Here is a 21,140-nt window from a genome sequence, read left to right as displayed (position 1 = left end):
CTGGGGAGTCACCGTAACCCACACATTTCCCTGTAATCATTGTATGTTCAGGTAGTGTCCATTCTGTTTTGTTTTGTTTTGTTTTGTTTTTACTACTGAAGGTCCAAATTCCATTTCTAATTTTCTAAAATTTAACATGGTATTCATAAATAATTTTTAAAAATTTTTTAATGTTTATTTATTCTTGAGAGAGAGAGAAGGTCAGAGCATGAGTGGGGGAGGGGCAGAGAGAGAGGGAGACAGAATCTGAAGCAGGCTCTAGGCTCCGAGGTGTCAGCACAGAGCCTAATAATGTGGGGCTTAAACCGATGAACTGTGAGATCATGAGCTAAGCTGAAGTTGGATGCTTTACCAGCTGAGCCACCCAGGAGCCCCTTTTCAACCTTCTTTGTTGAGAGATTTTATCATGAACAGATTTTGCATTTTGTCAAATGCTTTTTCTACATGTATTGAGATGATCATATGATTTTTATCCTTCATTTTGGTAGTGTGGTATATCACATAGATTTGTTTGTGAATGTTGAGTCATCCTTGCATTCCTGGAATAAATCACACTTGGTCATGGTGAATAATCCTTTTAATGTATTGTTGAGTGTGGTTTGCTCATATTTTGTTGAAAATTTTTCCATCTAAGTTCATCAGAAATATTGGCCTGTAGTTTTCTTATTTTGTAGTGCCCTTTGGTCTGGTTTTGGTGTTAGGATAATGCTGGCCTCATAGAATATATTTGGAAGCTTTCCTTCCTCTTAATTTTTTTGGACTAGCTTGAAGAGAAGAGGTATTAACTTTTCTTTAAATGTTTCATAGAATTTACCTGTGAATCCGTCTGGTCCTGGACTTGTGTTTGCTGGGAGTTTTTTGATTACTGATTCAATTTCATTGCCAGTATTGGTCTATTCACATTTTCTCTTTCTTAGTAATTTCAGTTTTGGAAGATTGTATGTTTCTAGGAGTTTATCCATTTCTTCTAGGTTGTCCAATATGTTGACATGTAATTTTTCATAGTAGTCATTTACAATCCTTTGTATTTCTGTGGTATCAGTTGTTACTTCATTTCTGATTTTATTTATTTGGGTGCTATTTATTTCTTGAAGAATCTTGCTAAAACTTTATCAGTTTTGTTTACCTTTTCAAAGAGCTAGTTTTTGGTTTCATTGATCTTTTCTATCCTTCTAGTTCTTTTATTTCTGCTCTGTTCTTTATTATTTCTTTCCTTCTACCGACTTTGGGCTTTGTTCTTCTTTTTCTAGTGTCTTTAGATATAAGGTTAGATTATTTACCCGAGATTTTCCTTATTTCTAAATGGAGTGCTATAATTTCTCTCTTAGAACTGATTTCACTGCATCCTAAACATTTTGGATCATTGTGTTTTCATTTTTATTTGTCTCCATGTATTTTTTATTTCCTCTTTGATTTCTTCATTGACCCATTGGTTGTTTAATAGTATGCTGTTGATTCTCCACGTTTGTGTTTTTTCCATATTTTTTCTTATAATGGATTTCTAGTTTATACCATTGTGGTCAGAAGAGATGCACTACATGATTTCATTATTCTTCCATTTATAGAGATTCGTTTTATTGTCTAACATGTGAGCTATCCCAGAGAATGTTTATGTGAGCAAATTTTTAAGTAATTCACTTGGTAGCAGAAATGGATTTGCACAGACACAGGGCTATTCTTTGTAAAATTCCATCTAGCATGATGTGTTAAAAGATAAACTGGGGCATATTAGAAAATGTTAGAGTTTATTTGTGTAAACATCCATCCAAATTGGGCAATCCCATAATGAAAGTTGTTAGGAGCACTCTACCAACAGGAACTTGGGGCAAGGATTTTATAGAGAAGCAAATCAAGGAAATTATTTAATGGGCTGTAATGTAAGTGGTTGCATTATTCGGGAGACCCTAGCTGTCTATTTGTGAGTGGTTCTTAACCTTGAGGCATTTACAGGAATTGACTCTAGCTTAGGTTTGGGTTTGCTTACATAGGCTGTGATGCCACCTCAGCTGATGGCCTCTTGTTTGATTATCTTAACAGGTGTTTTGTGAATTTCAGTGCAGATTGTGCTCAGTGGTATTATGCAATCTTATCATCCACGAATCCAAACGGTTCTGAGTTCTCCACATATCTGGTCCCAGGAGTTTGTAGAAAGGATTTCAGTGTGCCCCACTACTCGATAAACATCTCTGTACATACTATATCTTGATATGCTTGAACTTATTTTTGTCATGGGATGATTTTGCAGAAATGTAATTGTGTTAGCAAAGGTTATGCTTATGTTACATTTTAGTAAATACTGCCAGACTAGCCTCCCCAAAGCTCTCATGATATAATCAGCCAAGAATGTACGAGAGCACCTGTTTCCAGCCATCTTCACCAGCACTGGGTGTCATATTGTCATCAAAGTACCCTTGTACTCTGAGTTCATGGTAGTTAATGTGCTATTTCATCTTGAGGAGTCTCCTTTCTACTGCATTGTCACTTTTGCTTAAGGCCAGGCACTTATGATGTGCCCGGAGCCATGGTAGGCACCCGGGCAGTACCTAAAGGAATGACATAGGACTGCTCTTAAGCTCGGGGTCCCGTATGGAAGACAGATGCTGTTAACGATGAACAATAATACAGTACGTGATGAGAACTGTATCAATGGAGATCTAGCAAAGGGGGAGTCATGCTGTATGGGGGAGAATTAGGGGTGGTGTTAGGGAAGACTTCACAAAGCTGACCTTTGAAGGGTGAGGAGCAGTTTCAGAGGCTTTAGTGAAGTGTAAGGCATGGAAGTATGAAGATGCATCATATATTTGGGGAACCACAAGGCTAGAGTTCAGGGTGCCTGGCAGGTGGCAGGGGATGAGGTGGAAAAAGGAGTGTGAGGCTCATTGAGAAGGGTCCAGTGGAGACTTCCTTCTGCACAGTGCATCAGCTTGGTCTGTCAGAAAGCTGTCAGGACAGTACACGGCTGAGAGCCATGTAAATGAGGCGGTTGTTGTCTCAAAATGAGGAGGTTATTGCTGTAGTCAGGGCAAAATATGGAAGGTCTGACCCTATGAAGACAGAGCTAAAGAACACAGTGGTGGGCTGGAATGGTATTTCACAGAAGAACCAGTGTGGGAATAAAGGGACTCAGTTACTCAGAGGTCTCCATTTGGGCAGATAGTGAGAGAGATCATGCAAAGGACAGGTTTTAAGGAGGGATTTAGCAGAAGAGGGAGTAGAGGATGTCAGCTATGTCCATGTTGAGTTTGAAGTTCTTGCAGAACATCCCAGAAGCATGGATCATGGGAGCTTTGTTTTTGTAGCTCAGGAGGGAGTCCAGGGATAGAGTGTAGATTTAAGAGTTCTGAGCATGTAAATAGGAGTTCATCACCCAAGTAAAAGTAAAGCTGAGAAAGTAAGCCAGGTGTCATCTTGACTCTAATTTTTAAGATTTTTGAGCTAATTGGCACTAGAGTCTGTCTGCTTTAAAGATTGTAATGGCAAATTCTTATCATTCCATTTGTAGTGTTATGGTAGTTCTATTTAAATAAAATGAAATGTATTAACAGATTTAAATTCTGTAAGATCATAGTACTTCACTTCTGTTTTTCATTTTCCATGTTAATTCACTCTTCTTGCCAGAATTTAGTTTTCCAGTCTGAGAGTTAATCCAGAGCTAGAGGAATAAGTCCTTTGGTTTTCAGGACAGAGTTGAATGAAACTGATTTTAAGTGATCAGATCCTTTCTGTCTGAAAGGAGAAAAGAGGAGAAACCTCTCCCAGAAACACAAGGTTAGAGTCTCCGAACTTGGAGTTAGCAAAAGTCAGCTGTGGTTTCAATCCTCCGGGTCCATTTTACCTCATCTCCTCACCTCAACAGTGGGCACAAGTGCTCTGAGGCATCAGCGATTCAAGGGCTACATGGCAAGGGAATGAGCCCTTTGTAAGCCATTTGGTCTGTTACTTTTAGGACTTATCATAAGCATTTATAGTGTTTTCTTCCGTGGCAAAAGTAAAAATTCCCTAGGTAATCCCCATATGCCACCCTAAGGACAACCAGTCCTGGTTTATTTGAGATGTTTTCTAGTAAAAGATGTGCCTCTGGAGAAACAACTCATGGGGCAGCTGTCCTTCCCACCTTCTTCAGAGCCCAGAGATGGTTGACTTTGCCATGGGGTATGTCAACCAGATCAGAGTTAAAATATCATCAAAGTAGGACCTTGTCTCAACAGATAGGCACAGCCCTGCCTGTCAGGGACACAAAGTCACACCGGGAAAGAAATGATACTGACAAATCAATAGTCAACTGACATTGACAGAAAGAATGAACCATCAGCTCATCTTCAAATCTGTGAAGTTTTTGTCTTGACAGCCAGACAGATGAAAGGCTTAAAACGTGTGATTGGAGAGATGAAAGTCCTTTAAAAAAAGTCTTTCTCGGGGCGCCTGGGTGGCTCAGTCGGTTAAGCGTCCGACTTCAGCTCAGGTCATGATCTCACGTTCCGCGAGTTCGAGCCCCGCGTCGGGCTCTAGGCTGATGGCTCAGAGCCTGGAGCTTGCTTCCGATTCTGTGTCTCCCTCTCTCTCTGCCCTTCCCCCGTTCATGCTGTGTCTCTCTCTGTCTCAAAAATAAATAAACGTTAAAAAAAAAAAAAGTCTTTCTCTCACAGATATTTACTATCGAAACTGATCCGAATATGTGTATTACTTTGATTGTGATGATTGTATCACAGTGTTTTCGTATGTCCAAACATCTAACTGCGTGCATTAAATATGTGAAGTTTTTTTGCATAACAATTATGCCTCAGTAAAAGTGCTTTTTTAATTGGCAGAAAAATAAAAACAATAAACCCCACCACATGCACGCACTCACATGCACAAGCACAAACTCGCACCTTACCCCTGCTCTCTTGACTGGGTGACGAGAAAGGAGGAAGAGACAAGAGCTCTCCAAATTTAGATCCTTTGGCTCTCAGTCCTGGCTGTGTACCAGACTCACCTGAGAGGAGTGATTCACAACCAAAAGGCATGGGTGTTTTTTAAAGCTACCTGATGGTTCTGGAGAACCATTTTCCTGAGTGCTCAACACAGAGTGTGAGCACTTGGAGAGCTAGGTGCTCCCCCTGGACCTCGTCCTTCCCTGTTTGCAGGGGAGACTTATTGCTGTTTCATTCAAATGGAGAACTTTCCCATAGTAGGTTGGGGTCTGAAAGGCAAGCCAGAGCTATGATCTGCCATGTTATGCCGTCCTAAGGCTGAAAATGAAAAATTATATTAAATAGTATAATATCATAAAAAAGCTTGTTATAGGAAGGTAGAATTGATGGTGACTAATAGATTTTAGGATGACAGACTCAATTTTGGGCAAGAGATGGCTGTGACTCATTGATATGCATCTGGAAGTGATGCTTCAGGGAGTTGGTGGGACATTTCAGGAAGATACCTTGTTTAGGAGGGAAGAGGCGGGACTACTCAGGCTGTCGATATGCTTAGGAAGCAAGCAGCCCACCAGGCTGAGGTTTTAAAAGGGCATGTGCAAAAGATGAAAAGTGAGCTCATCACCCAGGGCATTTGCTCGAGAAGGGGGCTCCTAGGTGGAGGCTTCAGGAGAATCATCTAGAAGAGATTATTAAAGGGATATTCTGAGATCATCTGGAACTAATTTGGGTTTACTCCTCTAATGTCCTGTGAGGTTGGGCTCATTTTTTTCAAAGGGACCATAAGACTGGGAGATCTGCAACTTGACAGTGTGCCTCAGTTTCATGGGGACATTTAATAGCCTCTCACATGATAGCTCAGCGATGAGACAGGGAATTCTGCTCTAAATGGGCCAGGTGGGTGGATCTGTAACTGGTATAAGAGCTGTCCCTATAAATTAAGATTAATAAAATACCAACATGGAAGAAAGCTCTAATGGAGCTCACCATTGGCTCCATCCTCAATACTTTGTCACTGATTTGAGTGACAATATGGAAGGCATACTGTAGCAGTCACACTCACAAGCTGTAGGGAGAGGAGGTCTTGGATCCTTTCTTCCTTCCAACTTCCTCTTTATTATAAGTGAATATATAATTCACATACTGCTTTCTTTTCATCCAGGCACTGAACGCTCTGAGTGGTCAGCATATAGGACAGCTGGTTAGTGTCCTAGAACCCACTTAGTGCTGGGTCTGAGTGTTCAGGTAGCCACTCCTCCTGCATGGTGTGCAATTTCAGTCCACACCCCTGCCCCCCACCCCCACATCCCACGCAGCTAGGCCAGGACTCATTTAGCAGGGTGGGTTTCTTTCTTTCTCTTCCTTTGATTTTCTTTTTTTATTTAACTGTAAAATACTTGGGGTTTATTATTTCCTCTTTATTTATTTAATTTTATTTTTAATTTTTTTAAATTTACATCCAAATTAGCATATAGTGCAACAATGCTTTCAGGAGTAGATTCCCTAGTGCCCCTTACCCATTTAGCCCATCCCCCCCTCCCACAACCCCTCCAGGAACCCCTCAGTTTGTTCTCCATATTTATGAGTCTCTTCTGTTTTGTCCACCTCCCTGTTTTTATATTATTTTTGTTTCCCTTCCCTTATGTTCATCTGTTTTGTCTCTTAAAGTCCTCATATGAGTAAAGTCCTATGATTTTTCTCTTTCTCTGACTGACTCATTTCACTTAGCATAATACCCTCCAGTTCTATCCACGTAGTTGCAAATGGCAAGATTTCATCCTTTTTGATTGCCGAGTAATACTCCACTGTGTGTGTATGTGTGTGTGTGTGTGTGTATGTATGTATATATATATATATATATATATATATATATATATATATATATGCCACATCTTCTTTATCCATTCATCCATCGATGGACATTTGGGTTCTTTCCATACTTTGGCTATTGTGGAGAGTGCTGCTATAAACATGGGGGTGCATGTGTCCCTTCGAAACAGCACACCTGTATCCCGTGGATAAATGCCTAGTAGTGCAATTGCTGGGTCGTAGGGTAGTTCTAGTTTTAGTTTCTTGAGGAACCTCCATACTGTTTTCCACAGTGGCTGCAGCAGCTTGCATTCCCATTCCTTTGATTTTCTTATTCTAGGCAGCCTGTCAGGCTTTCAGAAGATCTCTGGTTCTAGATTTCAGCATTAAGGTGTGGCAAGAGTCCATTTGATGTTGAGGCCCAGGCCTCATTGTCCACCTGACCTTACTGGGCTGTTATTGGACACTGCCGTGCCCCGTCATCTGCTATGGGGGCACTGTAGACAGGAGGAACAAAATGGGCTGGGTGAGGTTGCACATTCCCAGGTCCCAAGAAAACTTGACTCCCATTCTTCATTTAAATGACAGAAGACTCAAAGGCACAGTGAATGCTTAGAGTGACAGAATGAGGTTCCGGAAGCTCCTGACCGACTAAATAATAGACCAGATTTCAAACATGAAGTTTGATTAGAGCTAACTATTAGATCCTATATTTAGGTCCTGTAGCCCCTACTGTATAGGATGGGAAGATACAACTTACTGAGTGAAAAAACTGGAATGTCGCTATGATTCAGCTGGCTTAAAATATTGGTACTAAGGCTGCAGTAAGTGTACAAATGAGAGTGAATGGACATTCTTCCTGAGGATGGGAAACTGAGATTGTACCAAAACTATACTCGATATGTTCCTGGAGAGGAGAAGACTGCGGAAACCATGAGGATTCTTTCAGACGTTGATGGGGCTGCTTATTGTGTGATGGCCCTGGGAGGTGGGAATAGGACCAGTGAGGGCCAGACGTGGACTCTGCCTGAGGAAGAATGCCCCAGAATCGTGAGAGGCGTGCACCTCAGGAGATCCTGCAGTCGTGAGTGGACAGTGTCTGTGGGAGGGGGTGGAAGGGGAAAGCCCGTCCCATGCTGCGGTCAGAGGGGGATGTCCTCCATACTAGGAAGGCACAGAGTTCTTCAAGCTCTTGCAAGATGTGTCAAGGAGATTTCCCAAGGGCACTGGGTGGGCCAAGGATTAAGCTGACCTCTGCTTTGTCCCTCACCCCAGAGTTTCACTTGCCTTTTGGAGTTTTCTCCAAACCTTGTAGGCATGTGTTTAGTTTTTCTAAGGAGTCCTGTTTCTCACAGGTTAATTGAGGGTCTTTGATAATGTTGAATGTATTTCCTGATTTGAACTCCGTAAGGCTTCAAGCATCTGCCATGTGCTTTGCTCTGTGGGAGCAAACAAACGATAATAAAAGGAGTGTAAGAGGAAGGCTAGCTATCAGGATACATACAGCATACAATCGAGGAGAGCAGGCCACCTGTCAAACTAAGACAGTCAGGATTGGACAGGGGACATGCGTTGTACTGGCAGAAACGTAGAAGGAAGGGGGTGGTTTGCTGAGACTTAATATAGCAGGTAATGGAATAGATTGGAATTTTAAATGAAACAGTGTTGACAGGAAATTACTTAAAACTCCAAAGTTTTCATTTGTTAGCAATGCCCTGTTCTTTATTTAACACCAAAAATAAATTAGCAAACCCCACAAACTCCATTTCTAGACCCCCACTCTGAACGCTTATTTTTGTTGTTCCTCCAGATGCTGAGATGATTTTCCATGAGTCAGCTTAAAATTATTTTTTAATATTTATTTAGTTTTGAGAGAGAGAGAGCACAAGTGGAGGAGGGTCAGAGAGAGAGGGAGACACAGAATTGAAAGCAGGCTCCAGGCTGTCAGCACAGAGCCCAGTGCGGGGCTCAAACTCACGAATCATGAGATCATGACCTGAGCTGAAGTCGGAAGCTTAATTGACTGAGCCAGCCAAGTGCCCCACCATGAATCATTTTCAGTATATATTACCATTTTACACCACATGAAAGAGTTAACATATGAATATCTGGCCTGTTTTCTTTACTACAAAGATTTTGTGAGTTGATTAATGTTGAACATTCCCTTCCCCGGTATGTTATCCTTTTCTGCCCTTGAGATTTATGTGACTCAACAGCAAAGAGAAAATATGTCCAGTGGCCAGACCCCTTCCCTCCTGGGCAGTGCCGAGCATGACATGTGCTTACTTCTTAGACTCTTGAAACTCCCAGAGGAGCCATTCTGTTCTATTTGCATTTAATCGCTACTATGACACATTTCTAACTTTTGGCAGATGCGTTTCCAGACATATGCTTCCTTTTACATTATGTATCCTCAGGACCTCACTACCAATCCTTTACTGGAGGATGGGCTAGACAGTCTCCTTTTATCTCTGCAATGTACTTAATAACAAATTAACATCTATGTCTCTGATCTCATGAGAAATGTATGTTTGGCTCATGGATACATTGAAGAAGGCCTGGCTGACAGGAAGCTCGGCCAGGGACCCACTGCAGCCGGTGGACGTGCTGTTTCCACACCTCTGTGTCAGCAGTGTGTGTCTCCGAGTCTAAGCTTGAAAGGTAGATATGTTGAGGAGTGAATTTAGTTAAAAGTCCCATTTGTTCTTTTCTATTGCAAGTCTGAGGGGAGGCACACAGAGTGGAACAAGAAGGAAAATTCTCTTGTCTCTGTCCGGACTTCCTCTGTGGCCCGCACAGTGAAGGTAATGAGCATAGTTAGTCTTGAGCGGGCTTTTGGAACACCAGTGCCATTTGAGACTTAGGCACTAGACCTGATGTGTCAGACGATGGCTTATTTAGTATGCTGGACAGGCTGCTAGTGTTTCCTACTTTTTTATTCAGCTCAGCGTTACATTTAACATTCCTTTTGTAATCACAGCCATTTGCAATGCCAATAGGTGTGTTCTTGGGGCCCTACTTTACCAGCAGGTCCACTGGGAAAAAAAAAAAGTAGCAGAGAGAAATGGGTAAGAGTGTCACCCCATGGGTAATTGCGTGCTCCTTCAAGAGTCTGGCACTCGCCAGTATCCACACTGGGAGCCAGTCCAGGACTGCAGAATGAGCAAGAGTATGTTTGGACTGAATGGGTCTTCAGCTAAGCAAGGAAGCATAAAGGATGCTCTGTTTTGAGCAAAGAAAGCAGATAATTAGTTGACCATACATATTTGCTGCTAGTGTTCCAAATTTGGATCCTGAAAAGTAAGAGCACTTAGACGTTGAATCTTGATAACAGAGAGTAATTTGAATTAGGAACTCAAAATCATTATGCTTCTGCCTTCATTCTTGGGCTGAGGGGAGTGTGTGTGTGTGTGTGTGTGTGTGTGTGTGTGTGTGTGTGTGTAGAATTTGAGACAAAAGGCTTGTAGGGGTTCTTGTCTTACATGTTTTCTCTAACCTGGGAAATAGGACACTGCAGGGCTTAGGTTTCAAAGTAGCAAACGCTTGCTCATAAGTACAGCTCTGGAGGGCAAGCATTTTATCAAATTCAGCTCTTGAAAGTCGATCATTCACCAAATGTTTATCCCTATACCTACCTTCCTTCTTTATACCAAGTTCGTGTTTACCTGAGTTTAGCTGAGTCTGCCTTCAGCTCTGACTGTGCCTGAGGCAGCTCTGGTTATCTCATTAGGGGTAAAACCTGGAGAGAGATACACAGGAAATTTCATGGCGGCAAAGGCAGCAGAGCCATGGAGAGCAAGTATTCTGAGCCGGGAAGAGAACAGTCTCATTTCTCCCAATCCACAAACATCTGCCATCTCTGTTCTCTACCGCTCGTCAGCCACCTCCTCCCTTCATGGGGTGCTTATAAGCAGGCAGGTGAGCAGGGGCCATTCCTGCTGGAGGGGGCCTTTCTGAGAGTTGCATCTTCCAGAATTGGATCGTTGCAGGGCAACTTTTAGTAGAGTTGGGAGCAAAAATGCAATAGCCATTTGACCAGTATCACCCAGGCAGAAGTCACGGGGGGCCTGAAAGGACCTCAGCCCAGCACCACTGCCAGCAGGAAGTGACCTTCTGGTTGGACCTGATGCTGCCCACGACCTACCAGGAGGGTAAAGAAGCTGATACAGACACAACACAATTTGAGCTTGTCCACTTTTGGGGCTTACACAACAGAGCTTTGAGGAAACAGCCTTCGTGGTGCAGCCTAGTACACACACGTCTGTAAGGGTATATATGTGGTCAAAAGAGAAGTTTCGCAAAACACTTCTTACGTGTCATGTCTTAGGATTTCTTTAAAATCGATCTTTGCCTCTGTAAAATGGATATCACAACCTAATAACCTGATTTCACAATCCATTAGTCGGTCACAGTAGCTAAACAACACTGTTCTGATGTATAATTTATTACAGCAGCATGGAGAGCCCTTTCCAAACGAACATCATACTTTTACCTAATCTCACATCTTACTGTATTATTTCTATCTGTAATGATTAAACTATCTGCTAATTGTGGAGAGTTATTGACACAGAGTGGTACAGGCATTTGGGGGAATCAATATGCTGTCCCTAGTTAAAGCATACTAAAGAGTGGTCGCTGAATTTCCATCTGTCGCCTCTGCCCCAGGGACTTCCTGCTATTTACCCAGGGATTCTGTGCTGGTCTCTGTTTCTGTGGTCTTGATGAGTTTCCCTCTTTTCCCTGTCACTTCCTTGGGGCTTGGTTTGCCCTTTGGGAATGGCTCCTGCCACGTTAAACTTGCCCTTCACCTCCTACATTTTCTCAACCTCTTTTGCTTTCTTAGGCATCTCTTCACTGCTCTGCTTCTCTCTGCCTCTTCAGCTGGTTCGTTCGCATGAGCTACATGATTGTGGACTCACTGTTAGTACAGTCACCACACATCATCACTGGGATGGCTCGGCCCATAGCAGCTTGTAAAAGCAGGGCCCAGGAAGAATGGGCAAACCAAGTAGGGATAAAGAAGTTACCCTTCGGTAATGGAAGACTCCATATTACCTACGAGGCAGTGTCTGTGCTAAACACTTTCCTGGAATGCTGGTCAAGTCCATTCTTGGCTTTAGCAGATAGTGCCCTGGACTTAAAAGACACACAATATCCCTAATGCCTTGTTTCCCGAGATTATTTCAAACATGAGGCTAATAATACTTACCTTGTATATAGAAGCTTTGGGTATTATGACAGTGGTAAAGCACCTCGAAGTTCTCATAACCTGTGACCTTTGTCCTTACTTGTCTTAGTATTCTGTTGCTACATAATAAATTACTACAAACTTATTACAGTAAAACCTTGGATTGCAAGTAACTCGTCCTGCAGGTGTTCTGCAAGACAAGCAAACATTCCTAATAGATCTTAACTTGATAAACAAGTGATATCTTGCAATATAAGTTGTACATGATGCTGAATGTCACATGATCACAACTGAGCCAGTGGTTCTTGAAATTTGCTTTGATTATACGAGTGCTTTGGATTACAAGTAGGTTTCCGGAATGAAGTATGCTCACAAACCAAGGTTTTACTATATATTTCTTTTCTTACAATTTTTATAGATCACAAGTCTGGCCATAGCATCTATGAGTCCTTTGCTCTGGGTCCCACAAAGCTGAAATCAGGAAGTTGGCTGGGTTGTGTCCTCATCTGTAGCTTGGGGTTCTGCAAGTTTGTGCAGGTTGGTGGAGTTGAGTTCCCTGTGCTTGTCGGACTGAGGTGCCAGTTTCCTCATTGACCGGTTGGTGGTTGCAGTCAGCTCCTGGAGACCACCCTCAGTCCGAGCCATGTGTCCCTCTGACAACACAGTAGCTACTTCTTGAAGCTAGCAGGAGAGCCTTAAATAACATACAACCTTACATAATATTCTCTAATCATGGGGGTGGCCATTTCATCATATTCGTAGGACCCTCCGCACACCACATACACAAAGGGGTGAGAATCTTGGGGCCATCTTTGAAACCTGCCTATCACATTATCACATTGATCATGAATCCAACATAATTGCTGAGGATTGTCTTTACAGATGCATGATAGAAAGGAGTTTCATCTCTTTTCATTTACAATTAATTGTTTGGACTCCACCTACCCTAAAAGCAAGAAGTCCTTTTTCTCCCTTGAATGCTCCCCTCTTTCTCCACACAGATGCGCGTGCACGTGCGCACACATACACACACACACACACACACGCACACACATGAGCACACACATATTGGTTACCCAGGACCATTGAGATTCTTGAGAAGGAGGGCACCACGGGGTCACTGTGGATGATGCTGTGCATCACATTAGCAGAGGGTGCTGTTTGGGCAGTGCTGTGTCCTTGCTGGTCCAGCCCTGGCCCAGATTCCCTGCCCCACCCCCAACCCCCGTAACAGGGCCATTCATCTCCTCTCACGCTCCATGCTTAACCACTCTTCTCCACAATGCAACCACAGTCCCTGTGCAACTGGGACTAGAGGCGCAGCAGGTCCAGCCACCCCAGAGCCACACTCCTCCACCACTGAGGCCCTTGTGCTGGCCCAGGTCATTGCCAGGCTGCATTTCTGTGTGGTCTCTGCTCAGATGTCACCTTCTCAGTGAGTCATCCCTGAACTCCTTGTTTAAACTTGTGTTATTATCTACTGCCCCCTCTCCCTTGCTCTCAGCCTACCAGCTCTTACTTTATTTTTCACCATAGTGGGACTTACTGCCATCCAACACAGTTCATGTGTTTTTTTAATTTATTGTTTGCCTCCCTTTTCTAGGAAGAAAGCTCCTCCTTGGCAGGGACTTCTGTCTGGCTTTTCATTGTTCCATCCCTCACGCCCCATCCCAGGATCCAGTGCAAAGCTCAGCTCCTTAGTAGCACCTTGGTGTGGCTTTTTAATGGATGCATAGATTATAAGAACCCATGGCATTTTTAAAATTTATTTTTGTTTAATTTTTAAATATTTATTTATTTTTGAGAGAGAGAGAGAAAGACAGAGCGTGAGTGGGGGAGGGGCAGAGAGAGAGGGAGACACAGAACTGGAAGCAGGCTCCAGGCTCTGAGCTGTCAGCACAGAGCCCGACACAGGGCTCAAACCCACGAACTGTCAGATCATGACCTGAGCCAAAGTCGGACGCTTAACCGTCAGAGCCATCCAGGCACCCCTACATTTTTTTTTTAATTTAAGTATAATTCATATACAGTGTCACATTAGCTTCAGATGTACAATATGATGATTCAGCAATTCTATACGTTACTCAGTGCTCATAAGAGTAAGTGCACTCTTAATCTCCTTCACCTATTTCACCCTGCCCACCTACCTCCCCTCTGGGAACCACCAGTTTATTGTTTGTATTTAAGAGCCTGTGGATTTATTTGCCTCTCTTTTCCTTTGTTCGACCAGCAGCATTTTTAGACACACACTTCAGTGTTCTACTATGTGTTGATTGATTAAGGCAAGTTAAACAGATAACCTTATGTCACCGATGGACGGAAGCATCTCATGGAAATCACAACAAGTTCTACCTAGTACGTAGAAGTCTGTGTTTGTGGATTATGGGAGGACTGGATGTGAAAACATCTGTATCATATGGAGAATGTGGTACTGGTGGTGGAGGTGACTGGACAGGAGTCTCTCAGATAAGTTTTGTCCTTGAAGTGATAGATGTAGCAGCAGTTGGGTGCTGGGTATTTAAAAAGATAGACACAACAGGGCTCCTAGGTAGCTCACTCAGTTAAGTGTCCGACTCTGGGTTTTGGCTCAGGTCATGATCTCTCCGTTCAGGAGTCTGAGCCCTGCATCGGGCTCTGTGCTGATGGCATGGAGCCTACTTGGGATTCTCTGTTGCCTTCTCTCTCTGCCCCTCCCCTGCTCACAGTATCTCTCTCTGTCTCTCTCTTTCAGAAATAAACATTTCAAAAATAATAATAATAAAATAAAAACATGGACTCAAGCCCTGGGAGCCAACCAAGGAGAAACGGCATAGGAACTCAGGTCTGCTGAGTTTCACTATAACTCCTAACTCTCCGTCTTAACTAATCTTTGCTAATATTTCCCAGGGAGCTATTTTCTACACAATTATTCATAAAGCAAACCAATTTGTACCAGAATTATCTACAGATTCAGCGTCTAAGATCCTGGATCAAATTGTGTATTTCTCCCGGCTATTTTTTAAAAGAAGAAAGTCGGCAGGAACCTAGATGACAAATATATGATCATTCAACATTACTGAGAAACAGTCCACCTTCTCCCTTTTCCCCACCTACTGCCACATGGACTCAAGTCACTGCAGTGACAGTTTCTCTGTAAATACCAAGGTGCAGAATCAAGGGGCTTCAGCTTTCATAGCCGTCTCTCTTTTCCAAAAAAAGGGGGTGGCAGGCATCTTAAAGGAAGCTGGGTTGACTCCTTGGAGCCTGCACTGAGTCCTAAGGGCCTTGACTGGGCAGCTCTTCTAGGGGAGGAATAGCTCCTGAGCCACACCCACACTCCGCAGGGCCCCAAGCCTCAGGCACCGTGGAGGGGAGGGGGCAGCGAGACAAGGACAGCCCTGTCAGCAGAGTGTATAAGGATGCAGCACTATAAAGGGATCCTGCCCTCCCACCCCTTTCACTGGGAAACTACAAAAACTCAGATATGGGGAAACTGAGGCTTGCAGAGGTCCAGTGACTTGCCAGAGTCCCATAGCCATTAAGTGGCAAGACCGGAACTAAATTTGCTAATCTGTCTGACTTGATAAGCTCTGCTTTGAACCTCAGGGGACTTGCCAGTGCCATGCACCCAGCTTTGGACCATCATCAGGGATCGAGCGCTGAGCAGGGTCTATAGCATGTGGACACAGGTCTCTTGTTGAACTTCCTTCCTATTGCAGCGCTGGCGTGACTCATGCTGGCCTTGGTTCACAGGCCCCACCAGAAGGGAACCATTGTGATTCAGCATCTGGAGATGGGTAGTGAACCCGGCGCTTTGAATCACACTGACCTGCACTGGCCAGCTCCATCTCTGCACCTTCTGTTTGGGCCACCAGACAGCCCTCAGTTCTGGTTGGTGACATGCAGCGGTGGCGTTTCTGCCCGTTGCCCTGAGTGGGCCTGGACCTCATGAATGGTTCGGCCTTCCTTCCGACCCAGGACACTGACCGGCCTCTGCCCTCTCTCTCCTACAGATGCCGCCCTTACGAGGACTGCTGTGGCTCCAGGTGCTGTGTGCGGGCCCTCTCCATACAGAGGCTATGGTATTTTTGGTAGGTCGCAACCCCTCCTGGTCTCGAATGCCTTGGTCTACCACCCACCCCCCAACGGCTCTGCCAGCCTCAGTATTGTCACGTCACCTTCACCTGAGGTCTTGGCCTCGGGGACAGCCTCTGTCAAGCACACAGGTATGTTCAGGTTGCCTCAGTTTGCAGAAAGCTTGTTCCCGTTTTCACAGAGGGTGGCTGGAAAGAAGAGTTCGTCTTTGGGAGGTAGGCTGGAGGACTGTTCTCCAGAAGCTGCTGTGCCAGTTTCTGAGATGGAGCTGAGGATGACTATCTGAAAGATTCAGAATTAGCCGACTTGTGATCAAGTCTGTGCTGCCTAGAAGTCATTCCCACTCATGGTGTCAGCTTAGTAGATAACTTTCAGGACAGACAGCCTGCATCTTTGTCCCTCTTCCAGCTCTCCTGGGGGAAGTCTGTAAAATTCTACCTTGAGAGGGGATGAGGGAGTGACGCTGACGGAGCATCCTGGAAGGGGAGAGGTGCAGTTTCCATTAATAACAGGATTCCCCAGGGGATTGCCCTCTTTAAAGGGTGCCTGCTCAGGGGTGTGTCTAAAAACGTATTTGAGTCTATAGTTGAGAGACACTGCTTCACATCTCAGGGACGGCAGGGTGTGAGTGGGAGGGGATGTGCCTAAAACCAAAAGAACATTTCCTGCACCCACACGCCCTCTCCTCTGCTCCACTGCAATGGTAGTGTCATCCAGGCAAGCTCCACAAAGGGTTAAGCCTTAAGCTTCTCTATGACTTTTAGATTCTGACATCACTGACTTCCAAAGACATTAAGACTTTTAGTAATAAGCATGTTACAGCAGCCACTTGAAATTTTTTGTGAGGTTTTGTCTTTCCCTTCTGACAACTGTTCCCAAGTTTGATTAGGGAAAATGCCAGTAAGTGGCATTCCACATGTCACATTGTCTTTGATAGGAGAGCCTGCTTCCATATCACCATCACCACCTCCTTGATGGGGCATTGGCCATTTGGGGGCTCGACTCACCTGTCACATCGGGCCCTGGCCCGGCCCCCCTTAGGGTTGGCTTGGACATCCCCTGTCTTGATGTCACTACCTCTGGCAAGCCCTCCTGAACCAAGTGCCATGTTGGTGCCTAAAACTCTATAATAGAAGGTATTAGCCTAAGATCTTCTGAATGTAAACATCTCTGAGTACACTTCAAGTGAAGTGGGCCAGTACCAAAGTAGGGACCGGGAGGACCAGGATAGGTGGTATTTCAGAGCTTTGCCTAGCTTCATGCATGCTTTCCCTCAGAACTTTCCTCCATGGGGCCTTGTGGTAGAAGGAGACAGGACTGTCCGGGGCAAGAGTCCTGAAATGCTTAGGAAGTTATGCCAGGTTAGCCTGAAGCACCAGATGTTCCTAAAAATGAAATGTTCCTAAAAATGAAAAAAACTTGTCAAGGTTTAGGTATCAGGTGATTTAAAAAAATTTTTTTTTATGTTTATTCATTTTTGAGAGACAGAGACAGAATGAGAGTGGAGGAGGGGCAGAGAGAGGGAGACAGGATCTGAAGCTCCAAGCTGTCAGCACAGAGCCCAATGTGGGGCTTGAACCCACAAACTGTGAGATCATGACCTGAAGCCGAAGTCAGACACTCAACCAACTGAGCCACTCAGGCGCCCATCAGGTGATTTTTTTTTAAAAATTGAGAGCGCAGGAGAAACATAAGGGCCTAGAAGCTAGAGCATCTTCTGTTGGCTTTCCCAGGAAACTTTACCTGAGTCAGCAGTCAGGTGCCTTTTAGAGGCCAGCCAGGGTCACTTATCAGAGTTGGGACACGTTGGTAAGACAGCATGCAGTGAGTGAGCGGAATCCCTGCACAGAGACATCTTATGAGTGCCATCAAACAGGGAGTGCCAGATGACAGAAGAGGAGATTCTGACAACAGGTTCTAAAGTGGGGGTACATCCAGAGAACAGCTGGAGATGTGAGTCTGAGGTGCCCCAGCTGAAGTCAAAGGATGCTTGGGTCTGGCTCCTATGCATTCCTTCTCTCAGTAAACATGAAGGGTCTCGTACACACCAGGGTCCCATGGAGAGGCACTTAGGGTAGCCAGGCTCCTAAAAGAAGCAGGTGTCTAAATAGGTAATTCTATGTGGAGGGTTTTAAACTGGTGTTCTGGAAACACAAGATGGAGCCTCTGATCCCGGAAAAGTTGGGAAAAGCTGCAAAGCTTCTGACTGGGTGTCAGAGAGGGTGTTCTGTTCAAAGGGACCAGCATGTTGATGGGACAAGGAGGTAAGAAGAACCAACATGGTGAGAGAGTGGCAGGAGAGTCATGTGGGAGGCAGGTGTTTGTGGGGGAAGCATAGGGGATAGGAATATGGAGCTGGACATAGAAGGAAGGAAGGGCTACTCTCCAACCTTGGTCCCACCTCGTTTTTAAGGACTTCTGTCTCCTTACCATAGAACAAAGGTTTTGGAGGAGAATGCTTCCAAAAGTCCCCCCGGTTCTAAAATCTTGAGTAATCTTTGACCAACACAGTCTGAATGAAATCTTCATAGTTTGAAGAACTAGACCAGTAGCACCCTTGAGTAGAGCTGGAAAGTACACTATGAAGGAGTAAAAACCAGCAGGGTTATTGTGTGCGTGAGCCCTGCCGCTGGCAGCTCCCACCCACCTGGGTCTGCATCATGGTTCACCTGATGCCTGGGACGTGCATCCAGGGAGAGAGCTGCTGTGCTGAGTGCTGGGGGGAGGGCAAGAAGGGATTGAAAAAACACATTGAACTGAAGAAACCAGATTACTTTGGATAATGGAAAAGGCATGAACTTCCTCTCTTAATCCCTGTAAAGCTTCCAAAACCCGCTCAGCAATGAAAGGGAACATCTAGAGCACAGTCAAGCTTTAGTGCTTCAAAGAACAGCTTTTCTTACTATACTCCTCTTTTTCCCCTTCCTCTCTTTCCTTGTTCTATAAGCTCATTTTCCTGACCCCTTGTCAGTTTCTCTCTTAAAATAAGTTCTCTCAGACCAATATTTCAATGAGGAATGAATCTGATGATTGATACCTAAGCTGGTAGTCAGTCTCCTACCTTTTGACTTGTTCTGTCCCTGCCTGGTACTTACTTGGTCTCTGTTAGTCTAAGGTGCAATATCAGATGAGGTGCCTCAGTATCATTCATATCTGGCTAGGAGAAGAATAATTCCATGTGATAGTGGAACCAACACTGTGGCCTGTCCCATGGAAGAGACCCCTATCTCAGATTTCTTGTGCATTTTCCAAAACCAGGGAGCCCATCTCTTGGGAGTGAGTGGTAGCACTGTTTGAAAAGCACTATATATCCTGTACATAAACCCTTACGCACAGTCGGTCTCTCTGTGCTCAGATACTTACAGTTCAGCCCACTGTTGAATGTAAGATCATCATTGAGTCCACCCCACGGAAATTAGTCTTAAGAGCCGAAACAGTTCCCTTTGTGATTCCAGCATCTCGGTGCCGAGATGCCAGGCCCCTGCACAGTGGGATTCTTTGGTATCCCAAGACAGCAGCCCCCTCGGCCTCTCCCCTGTCTGCGGCCCACAGCCATCCTCTGGGGCCTCTTGCTGACCCAGCTTCCCGCTGGCACACGTGCTGTTCTTTCCACCCAGAATGTGCCTTCCCTCCCCTTCAACTGGCCTCTTTCTTTCCATCCTTCAGAACTAAGCTCAGATACTGCTTTGAAGGAAAAGTTTTTTGGGTCGCCTCGCTATAACACGTACCCTTGTTTAAAACCTCTTGTTGCACTGAATTGTACACGTAAAAATGGTGAAAATGGTCACTTTTACATTATGTATATTTAACTGTATACACACATGTGCACTTGCGCGCGCACACACACACACACACACGCACTTATGACGGCACCTTTGGTTTTCCTTCTTAGCACTTACCAGAGTTGTAAATCAGTGATTTTGTAAATTTGTTGTTTGCCGTCCCCCTCCTCTATCACAATTCAGGTATAGCGGGTGGGAAGGGACTTTACCTTACTTTCTATAATGCGCAACATGGTTCTAGGACCAGAGCAGGTGCTTCAACATTATTGAGTGAATAATGAACTCGAAGACAGGTCCGAGAGCCACAATTTCAGCCCTTTCCCAAATCATTTCCTGACTGACTGATGGACTTACACTTAACATTGTATTCATATTCTTAAAGACTTTATCGCCTCCTTTTTTCTTAAATTTCGTTTTTGTGTGGTCACATGCCTTTGACCATAACGCAGCGGGCTCTCCTGCTCATTCATCTTTCACAAGGCAGTAGGCTGCCCACACAGTGTGGGCATATTGAGTGAGGTTCTGGAAGGTTCCAAGAGTCCCATCACAGTTTCCCAGCCGTGTCTGTGCAGGACAGACAACTTGGCCCTTCTCAGAATGACTTCCCATGTTTCTAGAAATACAAGGTATAGTGCAAATGTGAGGTGGGAAGAACCATTTATCCATTTCTCAGTCATTTATTGAATGCCAGTGATGTGACAATATCAGAGAATTTTCAGATGAATTAGACAAAGGTCCTGTCCTTAAAGCAGTCAGCTCTACTCTTCATTAGACTTTAAGGTCACATAGGAGGTCAGCCATACTTAGAACATAGAGATTTTATATCTGCGGCTCTTTTATGGAGTATGAGTACTTTCTCTAGTCCTGTAGTTTTTCTATAATTAAGGTGTGCTCTCGGAAGGTCACCATGTAAAATTTTCTTTCTGAATATTCACGTAATAATGGAGAGAAAATGGCTAGAAAGGATAAATGTTCTTATCCGTGTTGCTTTCCCAGTGAAGAATGGAAAATGGGGGACATGGGCAGCGAGGCAAAAGCTGGGTCAGCCATGGCATTCAAGCAAGGTTGAGAAAGCATCTCCTGTTTTGACTAAAATTGAATTGAGGTCAGAGCCATGGACAGGAAAGAGATGGCACCAACCCTTGGAAGGCAGCTAAGCATTTGGAGCTATTGGGGACAGAAAGCTCACTGAGAGACCTTCTCAGTGTAAGTGGGCTGCATTCAGGGGCATCCCAGAAGTCTGCAGGCCAGTGGTCTCCCTGGTGTCACCCACCCAAGAAGGTCCTGGGGGAAAAGTCAGAGGAAGGCCAGCCTGAGGAGCCAGGCACGGAGCCCCGCCTTCTGACCCTAGCACGTGGGAGTCAGTGCCCACGG

The 21,140-nt window shown here is 44.5% G+C and overlaps 1 protein-coding gene across 1 annotated transcript in view; it reads left to right on the top strand.

Moving 5' to 3' along the window:
• The window catches only part of VOPP1 (VOPP1 WW domain binding protein), a 110,357-nt gene that overhangs the window by 62,410 nt on the left and 26,807 nt on the right, over nt 1-21,140 (top strand). Inside the window, exon 3 of the mRNA XM_042914157.1 lies at nt 15,903-15,980. Within this exon, the coding sequence (XP_042770091.1) occupies nt 15,903-15,980 (78 nt within the window). The remainder of the gene's footprint in view (nt 1-15,902; nt 15,981-21,140) is intronic.

Source organism: Panthera leo, chromosome A2 (genome assembly GCF_018350215.1).
Source record: "Panthera leo isolate Ple1 chromosome A2, P.leo_Ple1_pat1.1, whole genome shotgun sequence".
In the NCBI taxonomy this organism is placed as follows: Eukaryota; Metazoa; Chordata; class Mammalia; order Carnivora; family Felidae; genus Panthera; species Panthera leo.
Note: the sequence above shows the minus strand (reverse complement) of the source record. Positions and strands in the feature narration are given on the sequence as shown.